We start from the raw sequence: 20,009 nt of genomic DNA on the forward strand, positions 1-20,009 counted from the left end.
TGGGACTGTGTGTCACAGTTGCGGAAAACAACGAATGCGCTACAACAATTTCTGAAGGCTACGTGACTGAGTGACCGTCTGTGATTTCTCTTCTCTGAAATTTTGTTTCCCCTCCGCCTTCCCCTGTTCAGGGTAGCCAACCGTGCTGAGTCCTGGCTAACCACCCTGCATTTCTTTTGTGATTTTATTGCTCCCCCTTCTCCTCCTTGTGCATGTTCATGCAAGAATCCATAGGTTAAGGTCCCGGGGTCCCTTCTTCAGAAAGTGGTCTTCCACGCAGATGACGGAGTTTATCTTCCACGGCACATCGTTGAATTTCGTATAGCTTTGCCATGGCACAGAGGGTGTTCGAATGCCTTTTCACAATTGTAGAAGTTGCAAGCAGCAATGTTGACCATTGTTATCAGTAAAGAATAGGCATGCCCAACTTCATGCGACACAATGAAGTTGTTTCGATATGGGAGTCCGCGTGGTAAAGTCGCAGGTTGGGGTCCAAGCAAAGCTGATAGGGGGGTAGTGGGGAACAAGAGTGCAAGTGCTGCTTGGAGAAACACGGTGTCCATCGTAGAAGCGTAATGTTGCGAGCAAGGGATTGAAGTTGCAGCACAGGAGAGTGGTATATATATATATATACCCTGAGATCTTGTTTATGAGCGCTTTAGTGGCAGCATAATTAGTGATCGGGTGATCGCGAATCCTATTGCTGCAGCTGGAGAAAATCCTCGTCGAAGGCTGTAGCACCTGAAAAACGTTACTTTGTTTATAGCCTGAATGGGACAGGTGACATTCGATAAATGCCTACGATACTGCATCGCTGTCATTGGTGGTCCTTTTATTGAGATGTCCAATCTAAAAGAATTGCGCACTTCGATGCTTTCTTGTATGCGCCTTTTTTTTTCTCTGTTTATCAAAACGTACGCACACTTGAAAAAAAACTGCTTTAATGCTGTCATGCGCTCGTTTCACATGTTCTCATTTAATCGTTAAACAATTCAAAGTTTGTGGAACATCCGGCGACAGAAGAGATTTCAAAATTTCTGACCGCAACTCGAGATATTAATTCAAAGAACTTGAAGTTGTTGCTGGACAGCGCTTAACGACGTTTTCCGGCATTCATGGCTTCTTTAGAGGCCGACGTAAAGGTACTCGAATCGAATTTTCAGCCGTGGATTGACCTGCTTGGCGAGGTCGCCCAACTCAGTGTCCGCAACCACCAGGTACCTGGACAACACAGAGCGATGGCTAGTAAACAAGCAGCTGCGAACTGCGTCGATGAATCGTTGCTCCATATATGTTTTATTCAAACTTATTTACCGTTTAAAGCACTTCAACTAAACCATGCCATGTCGTGGGCCATGCCATGGGCCGATAATGGAGATGGTTGCATCGCTCACTCGTTGATGCAAAAGATACAGGAAATTGAATGCTCATTTTGATATTAACTCTACAAAGAGTTATTTTCTTCTTGTTGAATTGATTGTGGCCGTCATACGACCATTCATAAAGTGATCTAACGATTCATAAGAAGTGCTCCATTTAGGTTCAGATTTTATTCCGACGCGACATCATTCTGGTGAAACTTGACGTACAGCCTTCACGAATTCCCAAAGAAGCATCGGTAGAATTTAAACTCACAGGTAAGGAAAGTTGGGTGGTTTGGTAAAATTGCATGATGGAAACCAATAGCCCGAAGGAGGTTTGAAAAATCAGCGCCTGTTATGTCCATCAGTTTTCTAAGTCCGTGTATAGTTATTTGGTACTGCTCAATCGTCACCTGTGATGTGTTCGCTACGTGTGAGGTTGCCGGTTGCTATTCCTCGAGACTTTCTTAGTGCTCGTCCTTTGGATGGCCCTGTCATAGTTTCGCCCTATTTGGTGGCACGAGCGCGAAGTGACACTTTCATTTCTCTTCCGAGCACTGCCAGTCGAGGACTTCCGGTTTTCCGAATATTCTGAAAAACTCTTCTGAAAAATAAAACTGGTACGAAATCGATGATTCTGGCACAAGGTAAGAGTTATATTGGATACATATGACATCGGAGCACAAATTTACTTACGATAAGGACATGTTAACTGTCAGGATAATTAATAAAAGTTAGTTCAACGAGTTCATTAAAAGAGCAGACTGCTTTCTTGTGATTAGCTGGGATCGTTGCGACACCTGGCGGAGCAGATCTCAACCACGCGCTTCTTTTTACGTGGCCTCTGAGATCGACTTCGTCAGCGTGACGGAACACAATGTCAACCCACGGAATACACCTGGGCACACGAACACCGACGTGTGAGTGCTACTACCGAGCACCAAAGTCAAAGGTTAGGGTCACCTCCCCTCTACCGACGTTTTTTTTTTTTTTTATTTTAGACCCCATTACCTGAGTGCTTCACACGCCAGGAGTAGCCTGAGCACACCGTCCCGCACTGCGGGCGTCGTAGTGGGCTGTTGGAAGTAAAGGCCTGCCAGCTCTACCGAGCGAAAGCCGCTGTGGGTCGACTGCAGTAGGCGGTCGACCAGGAGCTCGAAGTCTTCGGCCACGAGGTCTACGACGAAGGACTTGAGCGCCGAACAAGAACCGAGGACACAGCACAGGTCGTCCTCCGCCTGTATAGCTGGGTAGTCTGGCGGCGGGATAACACGAACCTGCAGAAACGATGATGGAAACATAGTGCTCGGTAATTATGTTGTACAGCTAAACTTGGGTGCCAGATGAAGTAGGAATAATCTTTTGTTACGGGTGGATATGTGCAGGGATCGCGTGTAATTTGTTGATTTTCTTGTACACCCGATATTTACAGAACTCTCTGAATCTCTTCAGTGTTCTTCGTATAGTCAGAACTCGGCAAAAGTTTTGGACTGTCTCCTGTGCTTATCTATATTTTCATTTTTTTTTGCCTACTTTTGCTTATGTATGTCATAAAAAGAGCAGTGGCCGGCGTCACAACGGGATCAGCGTCTTCTGCAAGCTATATGAATAAAAAATACAGGGAAAGACAGGACGCTAAATCCCACTAAAATACCGAATTTGACAAATTTGACACTTAGCACTGAGAAACGGAAAACATATAGGAAAACGGTAAAAGTAAAGGAAGAGAGGGCACAGCGGGGCAATGAACATCACTAAAAAAATTATGCGAAGTGTTGAACGCAAGAACGCGACACATTCCATAAGATAGCATGCTTGGCTGGAGGAAGACGAAGTGTTCGCTTTACAGAACGCTATTGTGAAATAGCTTTTCCCGTTCCTTTTTTCTTTCCTCTCTCACTTTATTGCTCGTTATCTCAGTTATTTTCTTGTACTTCAATGATAGGGACGTAAACATTATTATAATTATCATTAATAGGCCACGATACGTCTTCTTGGCCAATCCCCCTGAGTGGGTATGTGCCAATATGCATCGGCTACAAGCAAGCAAACAGACAAACAAACAAACAAACAAACAAACAAACAAACAAACGAACAAACAAACAGAACGCTTGTGACTACCGATCCGCTATTTTCTTAATATTTCTGCCTTCACCGCTGGATATCCGCCTCGTTTCTGGCGCCGATGCAAGTATAGACGTCCCCGGGCCCTGCCGGGAATGGCGGCGACAGCGGCGGCGGTCTCCAAGAAGCGCACTGGGCTCCTGCTACGGACAGCGACGAAACCAGTGTCTACTCGCTCAGCAGTGAGGACTGGTCCGATGACGACTTTCAGCTCGTAGGACGCCGTAAGGCGAAGCGAACAAACACCGGGTCCGCCCTGTCTTCAGGCAAGTCAGCTCTGAAATCTACTCCGAAGACCGCAGTCAGTACGATTATTTTCGTACCAGAACTCGCTACCGACAACCTGAGACAACTCAAGAGACAGTCGGTCTCGGTGCTTCTCGAAGCGGCGGTGCCAAATGAAGTAAGAGACGTGAGAGTCAACACACGAAAAAATGTCCTGGCTGTCGACGTTGCACATGAGACTGCACTGAGCACATTGAGCAAAATTATGGAACTTGATGGCATAAAAGTTCGCTCGTACGTCCCATTGGCCAGTGGTACCACTACTGGTGTCATCTACGATGTGGACGTCTCTGTTTCCAGCACAGACTTGCCCAATCTGGTGAAGCCAACGGTAGATGGCATCCCTATAATACACATATCGCGCATGGGCACTTCTCGCTGTATAAAACTAACATTCAAGGGTGAATCTCTGCCCTCGCATGTCAAGGTAGGCCACTTTCGGCATCCTGTACGACCGTTCATTCCAAGGCCACTCCAATGCCGCAAATGTATGAGGTTTGGACACGTGAGCGCCGTGTGTCAGAGCACAATCACTTGCTCGCGCTGCGCCGAACCACACGCTGCAGACTCCTGCGATGCCACGGTCCTCAAGTGCCGCAACTGCCTCGGGTCCCATGACGCTTCGTCAAATGAGTGCCCCAAGAAACAGAAGCAAAACGAAATCCTAAAGCAGATGGTGCGAGACCGCTCGTCTCGTCGGGAAGCTGTTGCTGTCGTCACAAAGCGACGCTTCCGACGCCGTAGAGGGTCAAGGAGCTCTGTGAAGCGCAGTTCACAGGTGGCACCTTATCCTCTGCTTCCTAGGCTAGACACACCCGAGTCGATTTCTGAGGACAAGACCGCACCAGAGCACATGGACACTGAAGCATGGCCGGCATTTCCAAAGCTGCAGCCAGAGCCACAGCCAGAACAACAGCCACAGCCAAAGCCACAGCACCATACACAGCGACTCCAATGTTCGCAGCAGACACAGACCGAGTCAACGACAGCGCTGGTTCCCCACGACTTGCCCGAGAAAGACAAGGACATTGCTGCGATGCTTCGCTCTCTTCTGAACACCATATTCATGCTTTTGAATAAGCTAAACACTCCGACAGCCCGAGCTGCCCTGCAACTGCTGGAGGTTCTCGATCCAGTGTTTTCAGCGCTGCAGTAATGACAAAGGCTCGCCCACGGCCCTCTCAAAGGCCGCGATTCTTCAATGGAATGTCAGAGCGCTGATGTCATATAGGTCATAGAAGCTCCAGCCTCAGTGACTGATTGTACCCCTTCGCACGTGCAGTGCTCTCCTTCTCTCTCTTCCTCTTTCTATTCCCCGTTCCCTTATCCCCAGTGCAGGGTAGCAAACCGGACGTTCGTATGGTTAACCTCTCCGCCTTTTCTCTTCTCTTTCTATCTCTCTCTCTACGTTAATGGCCACATTATATACCAAACGTTATTAAAGTCGGCTGAATTTTCTCTAAGTAGCGGCTAGGGAACCTTGAAGACAGTTTTAGGCCTGGTCACCGTAAAACAAGTTCAGAGGTCGTCTTGAAGAACGATCAGCTTTCAGACGAAACTATATGCCGAGTTCCTTTTGCATATATACTAAAGGAACGTTGACCATGAAAAAAAAAAAAAGCTTAGGAACCCTTCGGCTCTCGGGAAAATGGGGGCAAGCGAAGCTTGGCGTGTGCGTTCCTGACCCACTGATTTTCTTTCTTTGTCTGTTTGTTTCTGTCATTGTTTCTTTCTGTCTTTCTTTATATCCCCGGCGGAAGCGAAACAGCTCTGATTGGTTGCGGGCGGGACGTGAAGGCGCGCCTACGCAGTTGGCATCGTGCCTAATGTCTCACGTTCCAGCGCCGGCGCCGGAACGTGAGGTCATGCGTTCATGTCCAGGCAACAATGAAAAGTGGCAACGTGAATTGACAAATGATCTCGATAAAAAATCTGACTTCCATTTCAGAAACGGCTGATCACCGACAAGCGCACGATCGAGAAAAAAGTCAATTATTGGAGAACGGCGCACACAAATACGCGTGTGGCTGGCTCGCCTTCCAAAGACGCATTTTTGTACCCTGCCGGCGCCGGGTATTTCGCGTACGACAACGCCTCCACCAAAATCTGTAACTCATAAAAAGCTTCGCTGGAAAAAAGAAAATTGTCGACTCTAAAGCTAGGAGGATGTGCGTCAAGTTGTCCTCGAAGTATTACGTTTCGTGTTACCTTTGTAAGGCCAGCAAAAGGCAGGGAGACGGGGACGTGATTCGCCACGGTGCGGCACTGTATTAGGCCGAACGCCTCCAGCGACGGACAAAGGAATGCCACGGCATTCAGGTCCACATTGACGAAAGAGTGCAGGCACAGTTCCACCAGCTGGCAGCCGACTTCGTGCAGAAGACTGAGCGTGCTTGTCTCGAAGCATCCGGCCAGCTTGCTGCTGACCCACATCAGCTTCAGGTAACGAAGGTGCGAGAACTCGGCCAGTGCCAGCACGGACTCGTGACAGTCGACGTACACGTCCACGTCGACGAGATTCGGGCACGCGACCGTGGCTATCTGCACGCAGAGTGCGGACGGGCCGCAGATGTCCAAGTCCCTCTGTGGTTTGCCTTTCTGCTGGTCGGAGCCGTATACGAATGAGCCGAAGGCGGTCTTCTGCAGCCGGTACCTGCAGACGAGGCCCCCTTCCTGCAGGAACTGTTGCTCGTGCAGGTCCAACAGGGCTCCGGATACGTCCGCCCGGAGCTCGACGAGTTGGGTGCAGTGGCACAGGAGGTAGGACACGGTGCGTCGCGAAGCGCTCGAGAAGTAGTCGCCGTACGAAAAGCACCTGCATGTAACATGGCGGATGACTCGCCGAGTCCCGCTCAGCATTGCCAAAGCGTTCGGAAATAGCAGGTAATAACAGCAGAATTGCAGTAATAATATAAAGTTTTAACGCATAGTTAAAATAATATTTTGTTTCTTAATTAATATAGCTTGCAGTACAATCTTCTTTTCTGGCACGTGATCCAGAATGCTAGAGATAATACAGTCATACAGTCATACAGACAGTCATACAGTCACACAGACAGTAATACAGTCATACAGATAGTAATACGGTCATACAGGCAGACATTGAAGTGCCATTTAGGCGACAGTGCAGCTTCACTGTCTGTCTCTCTTCTGTCGTTTTATCACGTATTAAACCTCGTGCCTAAAGGACAAGATTGCACAGCAGCCCCACAGGTTGATCCTCTGTCTTTAAACAACAACAACAGTACACCCATTAACGCAGTGTCGGGTGCATACTATACGCGATAATAAACAAATGAGAGTGCCGACTAAATTACAAAATTTGGAATTTCGCAAGGCTACGTTCAAGAGGCGGCGACAACGTGAGGAGTGAAATAGGCACTGGTAAACAAGGCGGTGAGTACTGCCGGTCTAGTATCGACAAGCTAACATTGCCGCAGTTAAAAAGAATGTGAGGCGAGGCGATGTGATTCATTGATACATTCATTCATTCACTTCTAAGAGTACCGATAAACAGCTCTAAGCTTTAGCAATGGGCCGCATTGGCACCGTTAATAAAGAGCTACCGCGCTTGAATGTTAACAAAATGCTGAAAGAAATGTAGCAACCAGCGATATAAACTTCAGAGAGCATGTCATAGCACGCTGCGCCTGCCATCGCCGTGCATAAGCATAGAAGGAATTTGTTTATTCAGAACTTGTCTGAGATGGCACTACAGATGAACACGAAGTTAAGACGCAGTCTTTCGTTCTACTTCACAACCCCAGCGAACATTCCTTGGTGATCTAAGTATTCATGATCGTATTATTTGCACGAGTAGCAGTACTGACCAAATAATCTGTCGAAATTCGTGCATCAATTTTGTTTTTTTGTTCTCTTAATGACTCGTATATGAATAGCGAATTCTTGGCAGGCATTTTTTGCGTAAGTGCACTTGCTTGGTTATCTGGTACACTAAAAAGGCGGTACGGAATCGTCTTCGTTTATGTCCCGCAACTTTCTCATCTCTTGGTTCTCTTATGAAACACTGTTTGTGCAGTTACAGTAAGGTAAGCTCAATAACCGTGGGTCTTACCTCAGCCGAGGCCAGAGAGGGTCACCGTTTTTTTCAGCCTGACCGATGATGTCGTCCAATTCGCGGTGGCAGTCATACGTGAGACTCAGTTCTTCCAGGTGCTCGAGCGCTGCCAAGTCCAGGAGGGAACGGCCGCTCAGGCCCAGCCTGCCCAGACATCGCAAAGACATTTCAGTGATATGCGTGTGCCGAACTTTCAAAGGAATACGGGCCATCAAAGAAAATGTTCTATTACCATTTTTCTTTTGATAAAATCATATTTTTACGATAAAAAAAGAAAGAAAAGCGCTATTGGCAGCACAATGGCCGAGTGCCTGCTTCAGACAGGGCCTACAAATATCGCACAGGAAGGAAGGAAAAACCTTTTCAGAGAAGAAGCCCGAATGCACGACAACGCATAAATGACATGCCTTTAGAACATGATTCTAGAACATGCCTGTAAAATGACATCACTCTCCAGAACGAGCTCAGATCATTTCCACACAGGATACACTAACACTGCGCAGACACGATTACTGGTGTCTACACTCGCTCGCGCCGATCACAGATCATTTTCAGAATACCGACCTCCCTCAGCCATCAGAGAGCAGGGCGACGAACCTTTTGCTACAGCTGTTGAGGTCCATCCTATTTTTCTAGCGCTTTCATTTGCCATCCCCAGGTGTAGACACAAGACTCACATTTTCTGGCATGGTCTCTTTCACTGCCTTTCTTCTTTTTCTCGTCCATCTATCTGTTCTTTTTCTGCTTTTATGGAGACGTGCCGTGTTATTTGGGATTTATTAACACTGCAGGTTTACCGTGACGGTAAGTACGGAAGCACTGCACATTCGCGGTCGGTCCGTAGCTTTTTTAGTCTGGAAGACCTCTGTTAGTCACTTTGATCCGCTAATCACGTTACAGTAAGCAATGAGCAGCTCTTGTGGCTAATATGTTTTAAAAAGCTGCATGCAGACCACGACGGTACGCTATTTTCGTACTTACCATACAATAAACCGGCACCACTGAAACACACCATTACTTGAGCAGGACGGGGCATAAGAACGGAAGGCGAGGAGTGGAGACAGATGCGTCGCCGTTTATCTCTTCTTGCACCCTGTTACTTTGCACCGTTTCTCCTCAAGTGAGGAATCAAACATCCCGAATGCTCTAGATAAACAGTTTAGCTAGCGACTCATGCTCGCGCGTGTGTGCACCTGAGCGCCCGCAGCTTTGGTGCAGCGCGGAGCAGCCGGCCGACGTTGTCGAGGCTGCGGAGGATGGACTCCGGCCGGCGGCCCCGCACGTACACGCCGTCGATCTCCAACTCCTGCAGCATCGCTGCCGCACCGGTGTCACTCAGCTGCCGGAGCGCCGCCGAGAAATCGCGGCTGTGCATCTCCACGTCCCACAGCGAGAAGCAGCGCACCCGGCCGCTCCGGACGAGCAGCTGTTCACGCAGCGGGGAAGCGAAAAAAAATAATAATAAACAGACAATCTTTCCGAACTCTGTAGTCATCAATAACGTTCATATGCAACCCATTTAGTCGGGAACCGACAATGTTTCCCTACTGTTACCAGGGGCGTAGGCAGAAATTTTTTCCGGGGGAGGGGGGGTCACCTTCTTGATCTGAAGTGGGGGTCGGGCAGGCAGATGGGATCGAGTATAATCTGCTCTGTATGCCATGGCAAAAAAAAAAAAAATGGAGGGGGGGGGCACGGGCCCGGTGTGACCCCCTCCCCCCCTGGCTACGCCATTGACTGTTGCTCATAAACCTCACGAAAAGTTCGCAAAAAGCCTGCGAAGCCTGCAGCTGCGGCTGCACGATACTGCGGAAGCCACTTCACGTGGTTTTCAGGCCCATTCGCGCTTCTGTGCGCATTGGTGCTCCTTCCATTCCCAGTTTTCTTCTTGTCGTTGGCGGATAAGACTCGGTACTCGGAGGTACTTTGTCCCAGAGCTGACATACTCATCGACCTCTCATCATCCATACGTCTCCGACGAACGACATGCGTCCGTCATATAGCGAGTCTAAAGTGCGGCTTCTGTTAACACCGCCAGCGCGCAATCTCTACGTCACGAGACAAAGGGGCACAACGATTGGTGGGTAGTGGTGACACTTGTGAAAGAGGCATCGGTGGTGGCGAGGAGCATGGGCGCCGAAAATTGTTCTGCGCGTGTTTTTTTTTTGTATAGACGCGATCCGTCAGAACTTAGCCATATGAAGCTTCGCTGTAAAATTGGACCAGTGACTAATAAAGGCTTAGTTGGGGGGGGGGGGGGGGTGAACAAGCATAAAAGCAAGAAGAAAGGGTATATTAACAGGTAAAGAAGTAAGCGTAGCTTGCACTGGAGGCGCAGAGCTGATGGGCACCTAGGTAGTCCTGGCTTTTGCTGTTTTTCTGTTTTGCAAAATTCCTCGTTCTTTCTTCTTCTCTCGTCTCTGTGTCTTCTATGTCTTCTTTTTCTTTGTTTATTTCTATTTAATTATTTATCGCTCTGTTTCTTTCTCTTTCTTGCTCTTTCTATCTTTCTTCCTCTTTCATCCCTTATTCTATATATATAAATATATTTCTCGCTTCCTATCTTTTTTTTCTCTATCTCTCACTATTTCCTATTTCTCTCTTATTCCTTCTCTGCTACGCTTTACTCTCTCCCCTGTTTCTCAACATCATGTCTCTCCTCCTCACACTCACTTTCCTTTCCCACCCCCTTGCTACACTATACTATACAAGGCTATGCTGTGCTCTGCTGGCGTGCCTGGATAGCCGAGTGGTTAGGACGCTCGCCTTCGGATCGAGGGTACGTGGGGAGCACCTTTTCGCCAAGAATTTCTCTCTTTCTTTTTCTTTATATCTTTCTTTCTCTCTCTCTCTGTACTCGTTCTCTCATCCATCAGGGTTATTACAGGCCACGCCGGAGAAATCGGCACAGGTGTTCTGGGATCGAAGCAGAAGAGGACGAAGATGAAGAAGAGGTTGTAGAGAGCGCGTGCCGGTTCGTGATGGTGATCATTTCTGTTTCGGACAGAAAAATAACGGCGAGCTTAAACAGCTTAGTTGTTCAAAGGCAGAAGTCTCGGGGACATAGGTCGGCAAAAAATGTGGAGCTCACTCAGACTCACTCATGAAATATATTTTGCCTTTAGGACTCACTCGGACTCAGACACCAAACTTTTCCTCATTCCGACTCACTCGGACTCAGACTCACTGAAAGTTTGCACAGCCGGACTCACTCGGATTCAAACTCACGAAAATATTGCTCGCTCGGACTCACTCTGACTTATACTCACGGCTCGATCTGAGTCTGAGTTAGTCTGAGTGAGTCGACTCATGCGTGAGTTTGCCGACCTGTGCTACGGGAAGCTCGAAGAGGTGAAAAATTGCGGACACAGGGTGTCGCTGTAGCCTGGGGTGTCGATGAGCAGGACCGCCATCATCGAATGACCTTTTCCAAGTAATCATCCAATGGCTCCAGCGACCCCGTGTAAGCAAATTTTCATATATTAGTAAGAGAGTTAGTAAGAGAAGTTCATTTGTCTATTTCGTGCTTCCTCTGGGCCCCTGTATTCAATATACGATATTACTTGAGAACGAACCACAATTGCGCGTTCCTAAGGTCGTTATTTCAAGAGTGCGACCATCAGTTTTTGATGATTTGACACTGCGGGGAAAATAAAGCGTAAAGATTGTTTTAATTTCAATGTATGGTTACAACAATCAGTATGTGTGTCCTTAATACAAAATTTTCCTGCACCTATTTATCGAAATCATATTATCTGGCTGCTATGTTTTTTTTTTTCGATGTTACAGTATATTAAATGAGATTTTAATATGTAATTACCATGAGGCCAGTTTTCTAACAAGTGCCCTGTTGTCTAAAACCTCACTGAAGTTTTGTTTTATGCCTTACATTCGCCTTACATTGTGCCTTACAATCAGTTCCAGCCTTGAAGAAGACAAGTCCACTTGCCGAAACGTCGCAAGCTTCTATCTTCCACCTCCTGCTGTTTTTTTTTTTTGGATTACATTCGCAATGTACGTTATGGTACACGACTGTAGAAAAGGAGTAACTAAACGCCACTAAGCATGGTGGAGGGCTCATAAAAGAAACCAGCAAATGATCATCGTGCTCAGGAATCACGTACAGTTGAGCATTGGGCCTGTGAATGATTGGTTCTCACGCTTAGGTCGTCTGCGCGCACGTCAGGTGTGATCTTGTCTCGAGCCCGCGGTGACATCTGGATGACGGTCTCGATGAGGTCTTCGACCAGGTCGCTGGGAAAGCTGATGAACGGGTTCAGCTCCGGTGGGCATGCGCGGTCGTCCGGTGGCTTACGCGCCGTCATTATCAGCAAGACCACCTTCCGCAGGCACCGGGACTTCAGAGTGACGCAGTCGTCCAGTCGTTTGAAGCATCTGCAATGTCATTTGCTGTGCTCACGCGTCATTTGCTGTGCTCACGTCTCTCTTGATTTATATCGGGTATTGGTTAATAGCACGCTATCTGTTATCAAACAGCAGGCGCCGGCAGCTCCGAAGAGAGTGAGCACAGGCCTCTGTATGAAGAGAGGAGACTGAGAAAATGGCTAATTCGCGCTCCGCTTCTGAACACTTCTTGCCGGTCACGACTGCATGATTTAGGTGAGCTGTTGACAGCAGTGTATACATTCCGCAGGATGTGTTTTCTCACCAAGCCCGAGGAAAGGTTAAGCTTAAGGGTTAAGGTGTCGCGTTGCTAAGTTCAAGGAGGCGTGCTTGATTCCCGGCTGCGGCGGCCGCAGCTCGACGAGGGCAAAATGCAATGACATCCGTATGCTTAGATTTAGGCGCAAGTTAAAGAAACCCAGGTGGTCAATATGAATATGGTGCCCCCCCCCCCCCCTAACAGCATGCCTCATAATAATATCGTGGTAAGTTAAGTCGTAGGCTATAATTCCCGTGTATACCGCTGGCTTCTTATACGCTAGCAGTCTGCATACATTTCAATTGGCCTCCGTTAGACAGTATAAAGAAGTTTCCCGGAGATCAGTGGTCTTACCATTCATGTTCAAGACCTCGCTGGTTTAATAATTCTTGAAAAATACCTGCGCATGCGTGTTATCATTCAGCATGCCTTGTATATCTCGTGTTTTGTCGTCGAAACGCGTTGTTATTCGCCTAATGGTCACCTTTCGCTCACCTTAGGATTGTGTTATGGACCATAGACGTGCTTTTTATATGCTGGCGCGATTGGCTCAATGACACTTGAAGAGATTAATGTTTTGGTGCAGGAGGTGCAGTTGTGCTCGCATAGACGGTGTCTTTGCAGAGGAGTGCTATATTCCGCATAATCGGAGATCTTAATCAATCGCGAAGGTAGGAGACAAACAAGAGGAACAACCATCGATGCCTACACTTGTTCGTATTACTTTTAAGAGATGAAGCCTCGATCTAGCAACTTGGTTAACTTACCATACAAAAAATTTCGCCTAAGATGTTTTCGCCTAAGATTGTTCGTTGCTGAATAAACCATCACTCTGCACATGCCTACGTGGCCTAGAATTCGTACGCTGAGCCCGATAGGTGGCGTCACAATAGGAGTTCTCGTTACGCGCAGCACCGTCGAATTGTTATGGAAGGGAATGCTGATGTCTCTAGAGAAATTCTCCTTGCTGCCAACGAGACAAATAAATCTGAGCTCGTCGAATGCTGCGCCTTAATTTGCCGTCAGACTGCAAAACCGAGTAGGGCCTCGGTTTTTCCGAGACAATAAAGAGTGATGACTAATTAGCGCGTCTACACGACGCCTCAAACTAGTTCACGCCGCAACAGGTTTGAAAACAGCGTATGCTTACCGAAGCGCCGTGTCTCTCATACCGCCTTGCACAGAGAGCGTTTTGTTCCAGCAGCGTCGTCGATCCGTTTCAGTCCGTCTGTTGGTGGACGAAGCAAAGGCGAGAGGGTTGGGCGGTCAAGGCGACGAGGAGGAGGGAAATGACCAGCCTGTGTTTGACACGCCGTCTCCGAGGCAACAAGTCGCCCCCCTCCCGCACAGGGCTTACTGTCGCAAAAGAACGGCTGCATGCAACGAAGATGACACAAGTGCCACCGACATAGAGGACAGGGCGGCCACCATTTTTTTTTTGTGTGTGTATGTGTCAGTATCGATTATGCGGCTATCGACTCGTCACGATACTTGAAATAAAGGCACGCAGACTTGAGAGATTTGAATACGGGAAGCAAGCGCGATCTTTGTGGATTTTGGGACTGTCATTGCGACGTGTTTCTACGCGGATTTCGCTTCCATGTCGTTCGACGCGAGGACGTTGTATGCCGTTTGTACGGGGGGGGGGGGGGGGGGGGGGGGGGGGGGGGGGGGGGGGGGGTCGCGATAGCGTGTAAACAAACAAACAAACAAACAAACAAACAAACAAACAAACAAACAAACAAACAACCAAACAAACAAACAAACAAGCAACCAACCAAACAAACAAACAAACAAACAAACAAGCAAGCAAGCAAGCAAACTAACTAACTAACTAACTAACTAACTAACTAACTAACTAACTAACTAACTAACTAACTAACTAACTAACTAACTAACTAACTAACTAACTAACTAACTAACTAACTAACTAACTGACTAACTAACTAAAGGAAACAGTTGCAAGTGAGGCGTTATCTTTTTACAGAAGGACCGCAGAGTCTGTCTTCACAATTATTTCCTTCCTCTTTTCCCAGTATGTCTGTAAGGTATGCTCTCTCGGTGGCACAGATAACAAGTTTTGGGGAAAATCCAATAGAAAACTGGCATTAGAAACGGCAACTCGTTTTAGTACTCGACGTGAAAGCGACTCTGTGACCAGAAATCTCGGGCACTCTTTTCAACATCTCATATTATCTCAGTGTCAACGCGGTTGGTTGGCGCCACGAAATATCGCACCATCTTTTACAGTAATCAAGTAGGTACTGAATTAGATCTAAAAAAGTGCAAATATTCTAAAGGACCACTCTACCCAAATTACGCGCTTTGGTTTCTATTGTAGTTCCGGAAAGCGTTCTCTTTAGTTGTTAAGACTGAAAACGCGTGACACTACGGCGGACCCTACTGTTTGTGGTCTGCACGCGACTCTTGGATGTCCTGACATTCGGATTCTTCGTGTAGCTCTCGCATATAGGAAGCCTGATTACTCCAGTTCCTACTCAGGGACGGCTGCATGCCGCCCTCCAGTAGTAGAGTACATTGGATTCGAAATCGTTGATCTTTTGTTCCAAACACTCGCGTTATTCCTCGTTGCATCTGTAAGCTACGTCACCGACTCCCCGCTACAGCGTGTGCAGAGTGATTCTTGTCAAATTGAGGCTGTGAGTACTGGTGAGCACGGTAACTCTACTTCGAGTGGTTGAGGTTCCCCGACACCAGAACAGTTACCGTGCACCCCGACCCACTTTTTCACCACCCCTCATTTGAGTCTTTCTGAGCAGCTTTCCATCTCCTCGCTTCTTGAGCCTTACGAAACCTTAATCAAATTTTTTTTAGAGCGCAAGGATTAACATAGGTAACTCATGGGAATGAATGGATACTTTTCTTGGAGTGGCAAATATTGTTAGCGACGACGCAGTAAGGTACCGCTGACGCTTTATATTCTCCGTTGTGCTTAGAAAAGCAGCCATAATATGAAGTTTGCGTAAGATCAAGAAGTGTGCACATAAGGCTGATATAATTGAAAGTTTTGTCTTGCGCACGTACGCAGGCACGACCAACAAGCCTTAATGCACACCTCTGAACATGTATATAGGTGTACTTAGGTTGTAATTAAAGTAAGCTTAATCATATTACGACGTATGTAACTAAATATATCTGACTGTATTCTTTTTTTTTGTTCTGTTTTGTTTGTTCTACTACACCACCCAAAATGTAACCCACTTCTCTGTGTAGCCCCTTGAGCCTTGATGGTATTCAAATAAATACGTAAATAAATAAATAAATAAATAAATAAATAAATAAATAAATAAAGAAATGATCTAGGCGACCGGTTCGAGTTGATATACCTAGAACTAAAATACGGTATCAATATTTTTATGACACATCGCTTGACATGCAGATATGTGTTCTCAATATAATGAACCATACGCTTGTGCTACATAAATTGATGGTGATAGTGCTACTTTTATACTGAGCAACCTTTTCATCATTTTATATTGAAAGTGCAGAGGCTTTGTTCAAAGTGTATTGCAAGTGTGGGATGGAAGAGAGAATGCCGCAACATTGTCCTCTTTGTGTAAACGCATCCTGTAACCTGGGGGGGGGGGGGGGGGGGGGGGGGATCGGAGATCTCTGTTCGTTCCGCGTTCGTTCTGGCTGTGTTACGTCACAAAAGTGGGCGGTCCGCAGCTCTCTTCCGCCGAGAGGAAGAGGACAGCCAATCGTCAAGCGGTGAGCGGCGAGCTTTCCGGAAGTAGACGCGCATCGTTTGTCCTCGGCAAAGGGACCGAATATTTCAAAACGAAGTGTGTCTCGCCTTCTAATAAATACAGTTGTTATACGAAAAGATATTGTTTTTCTTTTCAAGCTCAAGCAGTTTCTGAAACAGCAATAGCTTTGAGTGCTGATATTTATTGGTGTTAGTTTTTGTAACGTGCTTGCTATGTTAAGCCGCGCACGCGAAAAAAAAAAAAGAAAAGAGAAGTAGCGGTTGGCGCAGTTTTTCGAAATGTCGTCCCACCGGAATGTCTGGCGTGGCTCCCGGGTGTCGGATTGTCAAAGGGAGCTTCTGTTGGCTTTTATAAAAGAGCACCCACAGATACCTATGCCGTCGCGCCCGCTGGGCCCGTCGTTCACGAGTGAGGACCGGGACGACATCTGGCAAGAGCTGGTAGCGCTTTTGAACTAAGAAGCCCCTGCGCGTAAGACCACACCCCAGTGGCAGGGCCGTTCATTTCGTTCGCACTGTTCGTTTCGAGAACTGAAAGCGACGCCGCACTCGCTTATGGCTTCAAACGCATCTCGAACCTCCAACCGCAAAAGAAGCACACGTCGCAAGCGCCATTTTCTGAAAACCAGCTGTCGCGGCAGCCGCAACCGCCTCATCATGCCGTGTGAAGCCGTTTGTTCGCTCGAGAGAACGCGTGCGAACGGCCTCGCGATCCGTTCGTTTGTAGCAGACGACATGCTCGTTATGACGCGGTATGACGTCACCAAAAAATAAAAGATCAAGCAAAAAGAAAAATGGCTACGCCCCTCAGAGACGTGGTTTTTTCCGGCTTCGGCTAATCGCGTGCGCCGCCAGAATGGCTGCAGAACGAACGGCGCAGAACAGAGATCTTCGATCACCCTACTCGTTTTGACGCGATATGACGTCACCAAAAAAGAAAAGATCAAGCAAAAAAAAAAAGAAATGGCGACGCCCCCCGGCCTTGAGTGGCGTCTCCCGTTTTCAGCCAATCAGCGCGCTTGTTCTTCCCCAGGAGAACGAACAAGCGGAACGAACAGATCTCCGATCGCCCCCCTGCAACGGGCGACATTTCTCCGCTGAAACGTTTTGGCGAGATGCGGTGACACAGCGCTCGGTTGTGATCTGCCACGACCGGAAGCCGTTGGAGTTAACGAAGGAGCAGTTTTTTCAGGCGCCGAGAGATGGAGCCAGCAGATTGTATGGAGCAGTCGAGAGCGACGAGCGCTCGATCGCCGCCTACACCTTCGCCACTGAAGCCAGCAAGTGGGCCGCACAAATTAGTTTTTCAAATGCGCTTCTTGATTGCGCACTGCATTTATTCTATCGTTGCACAAATATAGACCAATCTATTTTTTAAACACAATCGCGAGGAAACTTATAATAACGACGCAAGTCCACCATTCTTATCACTGGTAGAAAGTCGTATAACCTTACGGGCACTGCCCTTATGAGCGAAATATTTCGCACCTGTCTGCAGCAATCACTTCTGAAATGTGCGTTTGATGGGGTGGAGTAATGGTGCTGTAATCCTGAAGAATTTGTAACGTTTCTTCCAGAAGATTGTAACAGCAGTCCATGCGCGCACAGATAAGTGGAGCGCTTGCTTTACGCGAAGATTCGCCAGGGACTGCTTAGAAGAACGACTGTGCAGTGAAGTGAACGTGTTAGCCATTAGGCACGAGGCTTTTTTCTTTTTATTTCTTTTTCACACGCGCACACACACACACACACACACACACACACACGCGCGCGCGCGCGCGCGCGCGCACGCACGCACGCACGCACGCTGCAAAGCAAGGTCAGAAAAGTGCGAAGCAGGTTTTACCCCACAAAGACTCTTATTGTGGTGAAGCCAGCTTTTCAAAACTCTGTCAGTGAAGTTTAGCTATGAGGTAGTTTGTAAAGTTACCGTCAGATTAGACTTTCAAGCACCTGCTTGAAATATGTCGTTACCGAAGTGTGTTTCAGTCACACATCTTTAAATTCGCATAAACATTTGACATTATTTTTCCTTATTGTCACGAAACTTTATCTTGATGGTTCTTATACGTCTTCCGGCAAAACTGGCAACGTGCTCTGTCGTTTTTCTTTAAAAAAATTGCAGTGGCTTAGCTCGGCTATGCCAGCATATACGTAGCGTTAGCAATGGTTCCGCTGATTATTCTTAGATTTCCGGATTGTCTAGGATTATCAGCCGTCTTCTGTTTATTCTTCGTACGCTGAACCGCTAATTGCTAGGCAACTACTTCGGGATCCGATGAGATAAGCTTCTCGGCTCTTCTGCGCCGTCGAGCAGCATTTCCGCTCTCCTTCTCCATGGCGTTACCCACCTGAAAAACGCTAGTCAGAGGCGCTATCAAGCGGCCCCAGCGCAGTGTCAGACGGCGATTGCACAGCGAAAGCGAATAGCAGCGCGCGCGCCGGCGCCACTGTGTCTATGGCTACGACGTCACTCCTCTCGAATGCGGCGCAGACCAGCAGCGGCGAGCCGCGCGCGGCGATGGCGGAGTCTGCGCGCGCGCCGGCGCCAGCGTGTCTACCGCGCCTACGAAGCCACTCCTCCCGAACGCGCAGACCAGCAGCGGCGAGCCGCACGCGGCGGTGTCGGAGAGCGCGTGAGATGCCAGCTCCGGTGACCAAGCTGTGTGACATCACTGATCCTCGCGCATAGGCTTCCCAAGCAATGCTTAGCGGCGCTGCTGCTCTTGACAGGCAGAGCCATCTCTGGCAGAGAAATAGAAACTGGGGTGTAAGCAGCGCGCGTTTTCCCTTCTCTCCACCGCGTTGCCGCTCGCTTCTGTGCACTTGCAGAGCTCTCGCGGCGCCTCAAAATATACCGCCTGCAGTGCGGGTTCAAAAAGATCTCACAGCTGGACAAGCACTTCCGAAAAGCGAACTTGATAAAAGGAGAAAGGCTCGTCAATCACATTTACGGTGCAGAGCAGACGATCGACGACAACGACGCCCAACTCAAAGCGAAATGCATTTCCCAAGTCACGATGACACCGTGTAGGACGTATACCTCGAGGTAAGTCTCATTCTGTCATGTTAAAGATGAATAATGTTCCACATGCACTCCGAAATGAAGCCGTACACGCTATCGACGTTCTGCGGTGTGGACTACGAATCATATGATTGTTGTTTTGATATGGCATGCTTACAGTAGCAGCCGTGTACTTTCGTGAACAAACGTTTGCGGCGTGCGAAAAAAAAAATTATACGGCCATGGCACAGTTTCCTGAGAAGGTTAGAATCAAGTCCTCCGTGCCGCTAGAGAATCATCCGCCGGTTAAGACGCGAGGCAGCTAGCTGAGCTTTAACAACTGTGAAGCAAGATATGAACTGCTCGCCTCGTTTTTTCGACTCTCGCGTCATGCTTGCAGTCTCTTTTTATGATATCGACTTGACAGGCGTATAAAACCTGCTGCGCGAACGCGGCTAGAAAATCGCACAGTCAGAAGGTGGTTACTTCAAGGTTGCAATTGCAAAGCACGTATTAAGTGCCAGTTATATTTAGCGGCTTAAATATGTATCACACTAATAAAGTTACAAAAACAAAGCAAACTTGCAGAACGATGTCAAAACTTGCTGAAAATGCACAGACGTCCGTTCCGGCGTAATAAAGCAGCCTTCCCGACGCGTGAATAGGTGGATAGCAAAATGATGTCTTCCAGTTCTATGCCCAGCTCTTCGCTGTTTCAAGGTGTGTGCCGTTCAGTGTAATCGGGGAGAAAACACGTACTTTCT

At 47.8% G+C, this 20,009-nt stretch overlaps 1 protein-coding gene across 1 annotated transcript; it reads right to left on the reverse strand.

Annotated features, from left to right (window-relative positions):
* Window positions 1-1,041: 1,041 nt before the first annotated feature.
* LOC125757351 (uncharacterized) lies at window positions 1,042-13,749 on the reverse strand. Its single transcript, XM_049412861.1, has 7 exons — window positions 13,662-13,749; window positions 12,009-12,243; window positions 9,042-9,274; window positions 7,846-7,992; window positions 5,979-6,585; window positions 2,373-2,638; window positions 1,042-1,221 (listed from the first exon to the last, which is right to left on the reverse strand). The coding sequence occupies exons 1-7, from the start codon at window positions 13,679-13,681 to the stop codon at window positions 1,125-1,127; spliced, it is 1,605 nt and encodes a 534-aa protein (XP_049268818.1). The 5' UTR covers window positions 13,682-13,749; the 3' UTR covers window positions 1,042-1,124.
* Window positions 13,750-20,009: the final 6,260 nt, after the last annotated feature.

This window comes from Rhipicephalus sanguineus, chromosome 2 (genome assembly GCF_013339695.2).
Source record: "Rhipicephalus sanguineus isolate Rsan-2018 chromosome 2, BIME_Rsan_1.4, whole genome shotgun sequence".
Lineage (NCBI taxonomy): Eukaryota > Metazoa > Arthropoda > Arachnida > Ixodida > Ixodidae > Rhipicephalus > Rhipicephalus sanguineus.